The 14,733-nt window shown below is 37.2% G+C and overlaps 2 protein-coding genes across 3 annotated transcripts; one reads left to right on the top strand and one right to left on the bottom strand.

Annotated features, from left to right (window-relative positions):
* Positions 1 to 1,357: 1,357 nt before the first annotated feature.
* ndufa10 (NADH:ubiquinone oxidoreductase subunit A10) lies at positions 1,358 to 8,040 on the bottom strand. Its single transcript, XM_048194069.1, has 10 exons — positions 7,875 to 8,040; positions 7,290 to 7,458; positions 6,796 to 7,011; positions 6,223 to 6,309; positions 5,952 to 6,073; positions 4,456 to 4,535; positions 4,149 to 4,203; positions 3,985 to 4,070; positions 3,733 to 3,841; positions 1,358 to 1,591 (listed from the first exon to the last, which is right to left on the bottom strand). The coding sequence occupies exons 1-10, from the start codon at positions 7,947 to 7,949 to the stop codon at positions 1,523 to 1,525; spliced, it is 1,068 nt and encodes a 355-aa protein (XP_048050026.1). The 5' UTR covers positions 7,950 to 8,040; the 3' UTR covers positions 1,358 to 1,522.
* Positions 8,041 to 8,835: 795 nt separating this feature from the next.
* On the top strand, positions 8,836 to 14,733 carry faima (Fas apoptotic inhibitory molecule a). 2 transcript variants are annotated; one of them, XR_007185347.1, is made up of 6 exons: positions 8,836 to 9,012; positions 9,402 to 9,532; positions 11,104 to 11,332; positions 12,362 to 12,411; positions 13,000 to 14,024; positions 14,174 to 14,733. XR_007185347.1 is itself a non-coding variant. In XM_048194070.1 (5 exons), the coding sequence occupies exons 2-5, from the start codon at positions 9,419 to 9,421 to the stop codon at positions 13,144 to 13,146; spliced, it is 540 nt and encodes a 179-aa protein (XP_048050027.1). In that variant the 5' UTR covers positions 8,836 to 9,012; positions 9,402 to 9,418; the 3' UTR covers positions 13,147 to 14,733. The 2 variants fall into 2 exon arrangements, 1 of the variants encoding a protein (XP_048050027.1); XM_048194070.1 differs by having other exon boundaries at positions 13,000 to 14,733.

Genomic DNA, 14,733 nt, shown 5'->3' with positions numbered 1-14,733 from the left:
AAAACTCTTGCAGTTCAAAATGCTTACACTATGTACTACGCCTTCCCTATTCAACTTACAGAAAAAGCTTAATTGACAACACCAGTTCCGTTTTTTCGCAAATTGAATACGGAAGGTGGTCTGGCAGAAGCTAGATATTTTATTTCATAACTTTCATCAGAAAGAAGAAAGTCATATACACCTAGGATGGCTTGAAGGTGAGTGGTAATTTTCATTTGAAAGTGAACTCATCCTTTAAAGCTGTACTTTAGTCTCCTATCTAGTTTGAATAGTCAATCAATATTAAAGGGTTTAAAGGGATTAAAGGGTTAGTTCACCCAAAAATGAAAATTCTGTGATTTATTACTTACCCTCATGCCGTTCCACACCCGTAAGACCTTCGTTAATCTTCGGAACACAAATTAAGATATTTTAGTTGAAATCCGATGGCTCAGGAGGCCTTCATAGGGAGCAATGACATTTCCTCTCTCAAGATCTATAAAAGGTACTAAAAACATATTTAAATCAGTTCATGAGAGTACAATGGTTCAATATTGATATTATAAAGCGACGAGAATATTTTTGGAGCGCCAAAAAAACCCAAAATAACGACTTATTTAGTGATGGCCGATTTCAAAACACTGCTTCAGGAAGCATCGGAGCACAAGTGAATCAGTGTATCGAATCTGCTGTTCGGAGCGCCAAAGTCACGTGATTTCAGCCGTTGGCAGTTTGACACGCGATCTGAATCATGATTCGATACACTGATTCATTTGTGCTCCGAATCTTCCTGAAGCAGTGTTTTGAAATCGGCCATCGCTAAATAAGTCGTTATTTTGTTTTGTTTTTTAGCGCACCAAAAATATTCTCGCTGCTTTATAATATTAATATTTAACCACTGTACTCACATGAACTAATTTAAATAGGTTTTTAGTACCTTTATGGATCTTGAGAGAGGAAATGTCATTGCTCCCTATGAAGGCCTCACGGAGCCATCGGATTTCAACTAAAATATCTTAATTTGTGTTCCGAAGATTAACGAAAGTCTTACGGGTGTGGAACGGCATGAGGGTGAGTAATTAATGACAGAATTGCCAGGAGCCTCTAAATCCACATGGCCTGACACTGCCAAAGGAAACTGATCAGCGTATCCTAAGCACATTCAGTTTGACCCGTCTTGTGCCCCAAAATTAGTACAGACAATTTTTATTCTTAAAGCAGAAACAAACCACCAGGGGGCACAGAGTGGGAAAATATAAGGGAGCGCAAAGTCGTGCCCAGGGGCCTCATTAGATCATGACCTTGAAGCCAGAAATTAAGTTCAACTCAACAAGATCCCACCCAAGAACAACACTGACTCAAAATTAAAAGGAAACAATTTTTTTTAACATATACAATAAATGTTTTAATAGCAATGTACAATGATATCTTCAGCTGCAGAAGAGCAGAATATATCTTTCTCCATGGGACATGGACAAATGGTTGAAATACCACAAGGAATCTGTCTTTCAGATGTCCTTCCCTCCAGCGACACCGGCGTTTCTCACTTCAGCCAGATGCCTTTGTCACCAACGTCTTCATTATAACCTTCAGCGTACTTCTTTCCTGGGAGCTAAAGAGAGATTTTCATATCACATGTTAGATTCTTTAAAGCCCTGGTGTGCAATGGCAACAATTTACTGTGACCTTTAAAGAAATACACTGAAAATAAAATAAAAGACTAGACATTTAATCTATATTCATGAGCTCCACTATGGGCGCATGTTCTATGGGCTGAGGTAAAGCTCCATAATATGTTTTAGGGCAAAAACTGACAAGGTGATGATCAGATGAGTAGATGATAAGATGAAAAAACTGATGGCTGAACACAGCGCTCCCCAAGATCAAGATAATATTGCCAGGAATCACTAATGGCCATACAAAGTGCTTTTGTCATCCACCCACCCAAGTCTGTCTGTCTACTGATTTTGTAATGCCACTGACATCACTGAATGTCCTCAGGTGACACTCCTGCTCTGTGAAAACACTCAATCATTGTGCAGGCATTTGAAGGGACACTGTTTGGGCTCCTGGACGTACACAATTACTTGTACACAAACGTATCTGACAGAAACGTCATTTAAGGTAGATCTATCATCAGTGAGACACCTAAAGCATCACTGCTTCTATAATCTCTTTAATAAAATGGAGTTAATATTAACCACCACTACTAATAAAGAATGGCTAACAGAGTTTAGGCAAGATATGCATAGCTGCACATGGCCATAATTAGGTCTTAAAGGGATAGTTCACCCAAAACTGAAAATTCTGTCATCATTTACTCACCCTCAAGTTGTTCCAAACCTGTTTCAATTTCTTTCTTCTGCAGAACACAAAAGAAAATATTTTGTAGAATATGGGTAACCAAACAGTTGATGGGCCCCATTTACTTCCATAGTATGGATAAAATACTATGGAAGTTAATAGGGCCCATCAACTGTTTGGTTACTGACATTCTTCAAAATATCTTTTTGCTGTCGGCGCTGATAGCCTAGTGGTTAGTGCGCTGGCATATGGCACAAAATGCGTTCACAGCGACCCGAGTTCGATTCCCGTCTCGAGGTCCTTTGCTGATCCTGCCTCCCTCTCTCTGCCCAATGCTTTCCTGACTGCTCTCCAAATAAAGGCACAAAAGCCCAGAAATATAACTTAAAGCTGCAGTCCGTAATTTTTTTTGGTTAAAAATTATCCAAAATCAATTTTTGAGCAAGTACATAACCAGCCAGTGTTCAAATCTATCTAATTATCTTGTCTCGATTCACAACGGTAAGCTTGTAATAATGTTTTATAATAAGAGCAACCATGGTGGATTTCCGCAGGAAATTCGAGCATGCAGCCGCTCGTCTGTGCGTCATTACGTCACGTCCGTAAACAGAAAGGAAGGAGTCCAGGCTAGTCGGTTTTATCACGTGAGGATGCTGCTTGTAGCAGCACATTTATAGCCCTTTCTCACAGCAGCTGAAATAATTAAACTTATCGTTTTGATGGCGGATTGTAATCCAGAAAGATCCAAATGACAATCATCAGTGTCAACTGGAGATTCACTCATAGTCAAAAAACAAAAGACTTTGGACTGTGAAGTGGCTACAGAAATTGAAATCTACAGGTAACGCTAACATACACATAGTCATAGTAATGTTGATGTTGTTAACATTAACAATTTGAGAACAATATAACAGTAATAATAATTTGCATGGTTTAGCATGATCCAAGCTAAGCGATCGTTAGATTTAATCATCATTGGCAGAACAATTTATTGTAAGCCTAATGCTTTTTTCCTCAGTTGGTCAGAACAAAAGTGGCAGACATGTTACTTGTTCAGATTATATTTTCCAGTGAAAATTCTTATATTGGTCATACTTTCAAGATGTAGAATCTGTGATTCTGAAATACAGTACACACCGGTGCGGCGATTGACAGCAAGCATTAGATTCATCCGCGCTGACGAGCTGTGCTGAGGCACAACGCACGTACAGATAACTGTTCCGCATATGACTGCAATCGCAGGTTTCAAACAGAGATGGCGACAAAGAGGAAAAATCGTGGACTGCAGTTTTAAAAAAATATATATCTTTTTGTGTTCAGCAAAATAATTCATACAGGTTTGGAACAAATTAAGGATGAGTAAATGATGACAGAATTTTCATGTTTGGGTGAACTATCCCTTTAAGCACATACAAGCCAACTACACTTGTTTCGGTGGAAGGCACATACCGATTTGAAAGCATAGTAGGCAGCATCAAACTCATGAGCACCGACTGTGACTTCTGGTAGATATCTGGGGATGCAGGTCATGGTGGCTACCCTCTGCTTGTCTTCCACCCTAGTGAATGAGGGAAAAGGGTAAATTTATTCAATGTGTTTAAAGATGTGGCCAACCTGGAAAGATAATAATTACAGCTAGTACTAGCAAAAGTCTATGGAAGAAAAAAACATAAGTGAAATGTAAATAAATCAAGCACTTACAGCATTCGCATATGGTGGAAAGTAACATCATCTTGCTCCAGCCAAGGGCCCTTCTCAAATTTGAGATATTCAATATCCTCGGCAACCTGCAAAGGCAAAATCGAGTCAGAGAGGAGTGACATTTGCTTGCCACAATGTGCTCCAAATGCAGGTTTGATTCTTACCCTCTCAATGTCCTGGGCTTGGGTTGAGTCATAGGCAAGAACCTCTGCCTCTTCACTGAAATGAGACACAGTTTTTCAAAACTAAAACTGAAAACTTTGATATATATATATATATATATACACACACACATACACACAGGTTAATATGCACCTGCTTTGAACTTAAAAAAAACATAAATTTTATTTATATAATATTAATGATTTAATAATCTTCAATTATATTTTTATATAATTACAGAAAATTATAAATATACAAATATAAATTATAAATATACAAATAATAAATATAATGATATTAGGTACTCACCTGATTTTAGGAAGGAAGGTCTTCTTGTACGACGTCTCAATGCTCTTCAGGTAGCTTAAAGGAACATTCTGGAGGTATGACTGTATAAGTAAGGCAATGAAAAGTCAAATTCACTGAAGTGATGTTGGTCACTCAGTCATCACTGTATGATCAGCACTTCCTGAATTAATAAAAATCTCTTTAAATATTTAGTTCTTCACTCTGGACCTTTATTAATCAGAAAGCTTGAGATAGGTTTAGCATAAAAGCTTGAATAGAATTCAAACATAAAACACTTCTTAACCTGCTTGTAAATTTTTCTTCCAATTATACAGTGTATAAAAGCCTCCATTCAAAAAAAACTATACATTAAACTAGGGGTATAACAGTTCAAATTCCAGTTCGGTTTGTATCACAGTTTTATGGTCACGGTTTCGGTACGGTTCGGTATGTGCTATGTTCAGGGAAAAAAGGACTTCTATCAAATAAAACTAAAAGAAAATAAGAACAAATAATCTAACTAAAAGACGGGGGTTTGTGCGCTTTGGATGAACACACACAAATCTTCTCACAGCGCTCACGTGAGTTCTCATTCATGTCTTCTGGCTCTTGAATGTTTAAATTGGCAAGGCTTAAAGGTGCAGTAAGTACTATTTAAACTACGCTATTGGACATTGTTGACATTTGAAATCAACCCAAACAAACACACTCCTCTCTTCATTGCTCCACCTCGAAAACTCACACTCCAATCCTAACCACCCTGCTCCGAGTCAGTCTCGAATCCCCATCCCCAGGCTTAAACCTTCATTCCAGTGATATTCTTTTCAGGTGTTTTGTATGGTGTCCCATTTCTCGTTCTGCAGGGTTTTTTTTTTTTCTTATTATTTTCAAATCTCCCTCTTGCTCCTTGATGCCCCCTTGATGCTGATTGGGTAGACATTTGTTGTTTGACTCGGCCTGACTAACTTCCAAATAGTGTATTTGAAATATCACTGAGTACCCCTTTAAATGAGTTTAGTTTAAAAACAGACAGCAACACACGCTGTTCAGGTCTCACCTGGGTGATAACGACGTAAATCACTGCTCATATTCAAACGTACGGCACTCGTATTGAACAAAGTTTAAAAAAAGTGAAAAAGGTTTTAAAAAAGTTTTTTCCACGCTTTTGGACAATCATCGCTGTTTTTGTAATGTATTGGGAAGTAGAATGTGTATCCATCAACAAAAACATACATTAGCCGAACTCTGTCTGTCGGTTTTACCCATTCTTATTTTTAAATGTGCAAGTGTGTGTCGAACCGTGGGTGGAGAACGGTGCGGATGTTTGTTTGTTTTTTTTTACCAAGAACCGTTACACCCCATTAAACCCATACATACATTAAACCCAGCCATAATTTAGTAATTTTGTGATCAATTATTTTGTGATTATGAAAATCTTTGTCAAGGTGTCATTTTTGTACATTATAATCAAAAGATTAATTATTTGGACAAACATATAGTCTGATCCCCACACACACCTTTCCTGATGCCTTGAGATTCTTCTGGACCTCTTCAGCAGGTAAGTCAACATAGATGACCAGATGAGGAGGCAGAAACTCACAGATACTGATATTCTTAACCTCATTATAGTGTTCCACACCTGCAGAATAGCAACCAACACATACATCCTGTTCATTTCAATCAACAAAAAACAGCTTTGCTTTATTATCAGTTGCAATATGACTTTAGTCACCAACAGCCTTTTATTTATATTATTTTATAATATGAATTTCAGACATAATCACTCACACTGCTTGCGGATGAAGCCTTCTTTGAACATGGCCTCCAAAAAAACCATGTCACTAAATGGAGATCGTTCCAGAATAACTCCCTGTCCTGAGAAAGGGAAAAAGGGAAGAGAGAATGACATAAAAAGCCTAACGCTGCATTCACACGGGGCGTCAGCATCAACGCTTGACGGAGGGCGTGTCTGAAGCTTGTGTTGACGCGACCGTTATAGTGATAACAGCCAATCACATTACTTTCCGGTGTTGCACAAACGCAATTGGCTAGCAACTGCTCTAGGGTATTTGCATAGGGCGATCTGATTGGATGACGCCTGCGTTGGCGCTTGAAAAGTTGAGAAATCTTCAACTTCTGCCGCTTGCAACGCGAGTGAAGCGACGCGACGGAACCCACAATTCAGTTCGGCAACGCATGACGTCACCCATTCAAAGTAAATGAGAAGCGTTAACGCCGGCGCCCCGTGTGAATGCAGCGTGTTACTGTGTTCACAGACAACTTATTCAAATTGTTTATAGAAAAATCCCTTCATGCTGTAGGGTTTTAACTTTTAATCACAATATCAACAGCTTTGGTTACCTGTAGAGAGCAGGTGCTCAATAGCATCAGAGTACTGCAGCAGCCTCATCAGGTACATCCAAGACTGCAGGCGGTAAGAGTTACCGTCACTGGCTTTGGGATCCAAGTAGAACTTCTCCAGACTGCAGTTTCCATTAAAAGCCTGATCTAGAGGAACTTTCTCCTTTGTCATTTTGTCAACATAATGCGTGTCTGGCTCTGGCATGTACAGCATTCCTGATGAGAGAAACATCGAATACTGAACAAATAATTCTAGGAATAGTAAAATATTCTATTCCAGTACATCCCAAAGACATTCAGTGGGGTTAAGTTCAGGACTGTGGTGGTTGCTGCATCAGTTTGGGTTAAAAGAACTGTTGCCAAACATATAACATGCCAGAAAGATAGGATTTGGTCATTATTGCACTAAGTGTTTACTTATATTATGGTGGCAGTGGATATATAAATAAATATAACTACTCCCTGGATGGATATATAGCCAGAAATTGTTTTACCCATTTTATCAGCCAGTTTCTGTGCAAGTGCTCCCTTTCCAGATGCCAAGTTGCCATCAATGGTAATGATCTTGCTGTTTTCCTTGAAGCGGGTTGTTGTCCTCTCCCCCAGAGCATAAGCCCACCATCCATACCGCAGGTTACTGACAGCACTTGTGTGGATTTGAGCCTTAAAGGTATCAAAATATCCTTTTATATTTCATATCATAAAGGTGATGTAGTCTAACAGCAAGTATACATGTTGTCGTGATCAGCTACAGTATCTCTATTATGGAGTCAAGCCATTAATGACTGCTGACATTACTTAAAAACAAATCTATAAAACAGTTTGTATTGACAGAACTAGTGTCAGTCGCACACGGATATCTATTGTTATATATTGGTCGTGTCTGAACAAACGTGAATGTATTTTTATATAAACGTTACACTGATTCAATAAACATATGAACAGATGCGTTAATCTAACAGTAAAAGGTGATTTCCACAGCTGTAGTTCTGCTGTTGTCCTTCAGTCTGGACTACATGAGGCCCGACAGAACAGATGAACCTGTCGCCTGGAGTGTAAAAGATGTTTTTCAATCTTACCGTAGGCACAGGCGATAATGCTTTCCAAGCTGCTGCACCCGGGGGCACAACCAGCCGAAATAACCTCAACGCCATCGCGAAACTTCAGAAACTCCAGCGAGTCTGATGATCCTCAATGTCGCCGAAGGATCTCTGCGACGCGTCGCGGGAGTTTTGCGTCATCGATGCGTCACGTGGTTTCTTCATGCCCTGACCCAAAATTATATTTAAAAATGATAAAGTTGTTTGATTTGTTTTAAACACGTTGTTTCTTATTGATTAATTGGGATTGTTTCTTGCATTTCTTTATTTTGTTTGTTCTACCACAGGCTATATTATATTTACATTGTATATAATAGTATATGATAATAATAATGAAAAAAGTCAAAAGAACATTACAGAAGGGTGCTCAAAAGATTACACAGCTTACGGAATGTTTTTATAGCCTATGCAGAGCATACATTTCTGCACAAAATTGGTTTGGACACTGTGTTACAATGAAATAAGCGTAAATCAATGGGACGCAATTTATTTTACAGTACGTGGTAACTTTGGATTAAAGTTAGGTTAGTTGCGTGCATTGTGTGTACACGCGGAACACAGGACTGTAAAATAAAGTGCTACCAATAAAATAATCGATTACAATTTTTTTTTACTATCACCAGATAGGTCCAGTATGTGATCTTTTTAGCTGTCCATCACCACCAGATGGCGCTACACTCGTTTCCTGTCCGTGTATTTGGCTTATGTGCGGTGAGATCGCGCACAGTTCAGAGTTTAGATTGGCTCTGAAGATATTCTGAACGTGGAAAAATCGAAAAGAAATGTATGTTCAAATTTTTGTGCTGGACAATGTTAGTACCTGAATATGGATATATATGTAACCATATTACCCATTATCCATGGGCAGCAGCATCCCATCGTGCATCATAACGGCTCGTGATTTATTGCCAATAGATGTCAGTAGAGTTGGCTGTGGCGTTTAACGCGACAGAAGAAGAATAAGCTGTTGCCATGGTAACTGTTGTTAGCTGGCGCAGATTTGTTGTTGGCTAATTTTGGAGCTAATGTGTTGATGATTTTGACGTCAGTTGTGTTAATATTTGCTGCCTTGTCAAATATACAGAGAAGCGCTTTATTTCTGCTCTGACTGGAATCGGTAATTACATGTATTTATTACTGTCTTTACTGCTCTGAATCTGTGTTTTGAATGACCGAGAGTGTGTTCAGTATCACAGATTTGATGGCTCTGACACATCGTCAACCACACGTTTAGTTAAGGTTTTTAAATGTTCTTCCTTAAGAATAGTAAATCATGTAACCAAATTATTTACAGACAATAAGGCCGTTTAACAATGCGATTGTTGATGTTAGTGTTGTATTTATTAGTATTATACTAGCGTTTATTGGGTATGAAGCAACACTTGTGCATTTACACTGTAATTACACTGCTCATCTTCTCTGTTCATTTCAGTCTATTCTCGTGTTTACTATTACCATGTGATGTAATGAGCAATTCCCTCATATCTATATTCATATCTCTGTTAGGTACTGGAGGGCAGAGGATGTCAGGAGATCTTGTAGCTGTGTGGGAAGTGGCTTTGAGTGATGGTGTGCACAGGATTGAATTTGAGCACGGCACAACCACAGGAAAACGGGTTATTTACATTGATGGAAAAGTAAGAATCTTTTAGAACGCATAGCTGACACACTAGAATAATATTTGTTAAATTTTAGTAGTACTTGTAGAATGACAGTTTATTAAAATAAAATACGAAATGAAAACGTGTTATTAAATAAATGTATTAAAATAAAAACAAACCAAGTATGTAAATAAAAGTTGCAGTTATTTTGTTGCCATTTGTAATATTAGAATTTATTGAAGAAAATCTATGTAGAAAATCATTTGTAATAATAATAATTAAATTAAAATTTAAAATTTAATTTTAAAATAATTGATGATTAATAATAAAATAATAATACAAATAATTAATTAAAAATAAAATGAATTTAAAATGTTATATTTTAATATCTTTTTTAATGTAAATTGTAAAGCTGAATTATTAGCATCATTATTCCAGTCTTCAGTGTCACATGATCCTTCAGAAATCATTCTAATATGATGATTTTCTGCTCAAGAAATCTTCTTATTATTAATAAGATTTATATCACTTAATAGATTTGTGTGAACCATTTTAACTGTTTTTTCTGGATTCATTGTTAAATAGACCCCAAACCTTTGAATGATAGTGTACACTACTGTTCTAGTGCACACTAAACCAGATTGTTTATACCCTGTGCCGAGTAGGCCATTCCAGATGACAAACAAGTTTTTAATTTTAGGAGAAGATCCACCAACATGTTTTTTCTGACAAAACCTGACTTTATCCCTGTTCATATTTTAGTATACTGTGCTGGTTATAACCCTGTGAGAAACCTTTTTTTACTCAACACTGTTTAAGAAATTTTGAACAAAGTTAAACCAAATACAGTTTTAAAGGTTAAGTTTTAGCAAAAATAGATTGTGAAAAATCAATTTAGTCTTACCATAAATTTTCTCGCCAAGAAAATAGCCACAGAAGCTGGCATGGTGTTAAAAAACAAACAAACTAGTGCACACTAATTCACTGAAGAAAATCTATGTAGAAAATCAGTTACCAGGGACAATTATGTGATCAATTATGCAGTTAAGAATCTGTATTTCAGAGAGTCCTTTAATTATGGATTTTATTTGTCAGTAGATGATGATGATTATACAGAAATATGTAAACAAACAAAAATCGGCACACAGCCACTGCTGCCCTCAAAATTTATTAAAAAAAACAACGTTTCGACCAAAAAGGTCTTTGTCAGGTCAGGCAAACAGTAAACAATCAAAAGACGACAATTACTTATTTTATCAACGAGGTCAATCACACCTGATACAATTCATTTTAACAACATGATCAATCACACCTGATACAAGTCATCAAACTAGTAATAACCCAATAAACCATTCAACACAAGTAACAAAAGAAACAAAGCGTTGTTTAAAAACTCATATAGCCGAACACAGAAGTAATATACGGTTGAAGGACCAAAAAAAATCCCATTGCCATTGGTTCTCTTGATCGAGCACCTGCTCTAAGTTGTGCTGGGATGTGCACTCACTACTTTCTTCTCTATGCAGAAATATGTGACATGAGTATTTCATAATAATGATGGGAAAATAAGTGCAGGTGCCTCACTGGTTTGTTCATGACTTTCATAGGAAGTTATACGAAGAGATTGGATGTTCAAACTTGTTGGAAAGGAGACTTTTCACGTGGGTGGCACAGACACGAAGGCCACTATTAACATAGACGCAGTGAGTGGCTTTGCATATGAGTACACTCTAGAGATCAACGGACAGAGCCTGAAGAAGTACATGGAGAATCGCTCCAAAGTTACCAGCACATGGCTCCTCAACCTGGATGGCATCGACTGCAGAGTGGTTCTGGGTAAGAAATACCCGATCATAGGTTCCTCAAATAAATATGGGATTTGATTGATCTGTGATGAAGTTGTCCCTCTTATTTCCTCCACTCCTCTATTTTTCTAGAATGTAGCATCCAAAAGCAAGTTTTAATTTTAACAGGAATATTAGTAGGCTAAGAACTTGTGAACGATATATGTATTATGTAAAGCAATCCTCTGTTTTGCCCCTAAAGTACAGCTGATCTCTGAAATGCTGAAAGCCTTTCCTCACTTGTGACCTGCCGCACAGCAGTAGTGATTAACCTTAGCTTAAATAAAGGTTAAAAAAAGATTACAAATCCCTTTAACTAATTAGTTCTTAACAATAGGAGGCGCTTCTAATAATAAACAAACATTCTCCAACAGTCTTGTCAACCTGATGAGGGCACTAGTGAGCAGGTGGATATCTGGCTTTAGTGAACATTTATCAGCTCATGACCTAGTTTGATAACATTTGGTCTATAAACATTGTTGACTGTGAAAGAGAAATTTCCAAGGACTTTCCAGACCTTTGATTTATGTTTATATGGCTCATCCAGGGTGTAGCAGCAAATGTTGAGCTAGGACTGCTTTAAGACTAGCCACTGATTTATCAATAAAAAACATAGGAGGCCACAGGCTTATATTGAGAATTCTCCATTTTTCAGATCCTCTGAACTGCATGTTATCATCATAAAATGTTATGTTATTCAGGTTAATCATTACTTGCAGTCATTTGGCTCATGATTTTAAACAACAATGAAGCACAGATATTGTATTTCATAACTGACAATCAATCTAGTTAAAAATACAAGTCAAGTGTCAAAAAGAAAGGCTCAGCACAAGACACAAGAACGTAATCACAGTGGCAAAAATGCATAAGATAAGGCTGAGGTTCTAGATTTACAGTAAGCCACAGTCTCACTAAAGAGTCAGTGAGACTAGTTAGTAGTGTTTATATTGCTGTTTTAACTTTTATCACTCATCCTGCAAACTGCTAATTCATCACTTATAAACTCTTCCATCCTCAACAGAGAAAGATACCATGGATATATGGTGCAATGGACAGAAAATGGAAACAGCTGTAAGTCCAATTTATTTTTAAAGCCCATATTTTTATTATTTTGGTAACACTTTAATAATTAGGTCACTAGTAATGAACAATACTTTTAACACATCAATTAATCTAGGTTAAAAGGATAGTTGACCCAAAAATGGAAATTCTGTCATCATTTACTCACTCTCAAGTGTCAGTAACCAAACAGATCTTGCTCTTTAAAATTGGTGTGAATACAGTAAACAGCAGCTTTTAATTCAGTCTCAACAAGACATCATATATTGCAGTCTTGGTTCACTGTGGATGAAAAACAATCCCATCAGATTGAACAACTTACTTGTGCAACTAATAAAATCAGTCTAAAGTCTATTTATTCTCTCACTCTAAAACTACACTACTATACAACTAAGGCAGGTTAGATTAATCTCTCTGACATCAACAGGACTAAGAGAATGTAAAAATGCAGATAGTTTAGATTTTTTCACAGTGACTGATGTTTGACTCTGTGAGAGTAGATGGTCACAACCCTACTGAGCGTACTGGTTCAGCAACATACGTGACTACCATAACTACCATTAATTCAAGAGAAAAACATTAATCTTTCCTGCTCCTCAGGGTGAGTTTGTTGATGACGGCACAGAGACGCACTTCTCTCTGGGCGACCACGACTGCTGCATCAAGGCTGTGAGCAGTGGCAAGAGACGAGATGGCATCATTCACACACTGCTGGTGGACGGCATGGAAATCTCAGAGTCAGAATGATCTGTGTGAATGAATGTGTGTGAGTGTTTGGATTATCCATCCTCATGAGAAGTGTGTATATGGATATTGGGATAGCATGTGCTCATTTGTGACCAGTCTGACCACAGCATGTGCTGGTTCAGAAATGGACCATTTTGAGGCATGAGAGACAGATGTGTCTTACAAACATATAGTTTAGTAATATTTCTATATACCTCACATAGCAACATTAGAAAAAGTGTTTTAACCATCTAAACGGTTAATTTCTTAATTCCTGAATGTGATGTCAATGTGTTTTTTCTTCTCACAGTGCAGTTAACTTTGACACAAAAAGATGTGATGATGGCTGGACCTTTACTAGATAGTTTGTTATGATGGCCATGTCATGTATAGACAAGACTGTTGATGTCAAATTTTTTATTCTTTGTGCGGTAGCACAATCATGTTCTTAAATGCATAGAGTGGATTAAATGTGAACGTGTATTTGTTTAGAGTATTCTGTCCAGAATCTCAGTGACCGACTTATAAATAGGATCAGACTTCAGCAATAACATTATTCAGGAAATATACTGTAATGTAACTGTGTTTTTAGACACTTTGGCTCAAGGCCATGTGACAAGCAAGATTTTTTTTTTTTCATTCAGTCTTTGTGCCTAGTGAATTCAAGGTGTTGTGACATGCTAGTCCTCTGTTAAAGGTGCAGTAGGTGATCTGGGAAATGCTAACTTTAGCCTGGTAGCATTGAAAGCATATGATCCCACCCTCCTTGCAAATTGCCATCCAAAGCCCCGCCTCCTCCAAAACACATGAATGCGCTCAGATCATAAGTGAGACGACTAGAGACAGCGTTATTGGATTACATCATGTGTCATTCACCAGTGAGAAAAATTTACAGTACAGTGAGTAACTTTGAAAACATAAAAATAGTTCCTAATTAGATGCTGGGTGCTGTTTTTATTGAGCTAATTCATAAAGGTACACCAACTGTCAAACTGCCAACTACCTTTTCTAAGAAAAGGTCTTTATTTTTATGTCTTTATTTTCGTAGATCCTTTGCCAGTGCCACAGTTCAGAAGGAAAGTTAGGTTGTTTGCCTGCCATTCTTGCTCTGTCTGCACAGCATACAAGAAATGGTCTGATGACGTCTCATGCCTGCGTGAACAGGCAGCACAGTGGTATGCAAACACACCTTCACCAACAGAGAACACATGCTATCATTTAGTTTGAACTGAATGCAATGATTGAACGAACATTTTATGGTCCTACACCTTCTACAGATGATGTATATTTATAAAAATACATTTAGACCACTTAATATAGTGATTGCTATCAGGATATGAGGAGACATTCAACCAGCATATAAAATATTTCTGTAGAGAATCACCTATTGCACCTTTAACATCAACATCCTTCTGAAACATTGATCTTAAATGTGAAATATTTTATCATGACATATTCTATTAAACAATGCTTAGGTGGAACTGAAAAATGATCTCAATCTAAATATAAATCAAGCTATGTTTCCCTAATAAGTTAAACATTTACTACAGTTTAACATTTTTGTTTTTCCTTAATGCAAATTTCAATAAAATATTATTTTCATTTAAA

This window comes from Megalobrama amblycephala, linkage group LG6 (assembly GCF_018812025.1).
Source record: "Megalobrama amblycephala isolate DHTTF-2021 linkage group LG6, ASM1881202v1, whole genome shotgun sequence".
In the NCBI taxonomy this organism is placed as follows: Eukaryota; Metazoa; Chordata; class Actinopteri; order Cypriniformes; family Xenocyprididae; genus Megalobrama; species Megalobrama amblycephala.
This window is presented reverse-complemented; position numbering and strand designations above follow the sequence as displayed.

What these genes read in the sequence shown, in the direction of transcription:
- ndufa10 (XM_048194069.1), bottom strand. Translation starts at nt 7,949, where the DNA reads ATGGCGTTGAGGTTATTTCGGCTGGTTGTGCCCCCGGGTGCAGCAGCT. An exon ending in ATCTCAAGGCATCAGGAAAG is followed by an intron (nt 4,536 to 5,951) that starts GTGTGTGTGGGG and finishes TTACTTATACAG; the next exon opens with TCATACCTCCAGAATGTTCC. An exon ending in ACCTTCCTTCCTAAAATCAG is followed by an intron (nt 4,204 to 4,455) that starts GTGAGTACCTAA and finishes GTCTCATTTCAG; the next exon opens with TGAAGAGGCAGAGGTTCTTG.
- faima (XM_048194070.1), top strand. Translation starts at nt 9,419, where the DNA reads ATGTCAGGAGATCTTGTAGCTGTGTGGGAAGTGGCTTTGAGTGATGGT. An exon ending in TTATTTACATTGATGGAAAA is followed by an intron (nt 9,533 to 11,103) that starts GTAAGAATCTTT and finishes TGACTTTCATAG; the next exon opens with GAAGTTATACGAAGAGATTG. An exon ending in GACAGAAAATGGAAACAGCT is followed by an intron (nt 12,412 to 12,999) that starts GTAAGTCCAATT and finishes CCTGCTCCTCAG; the next exon opens with GGTGAGTTTGTTGATGACGG.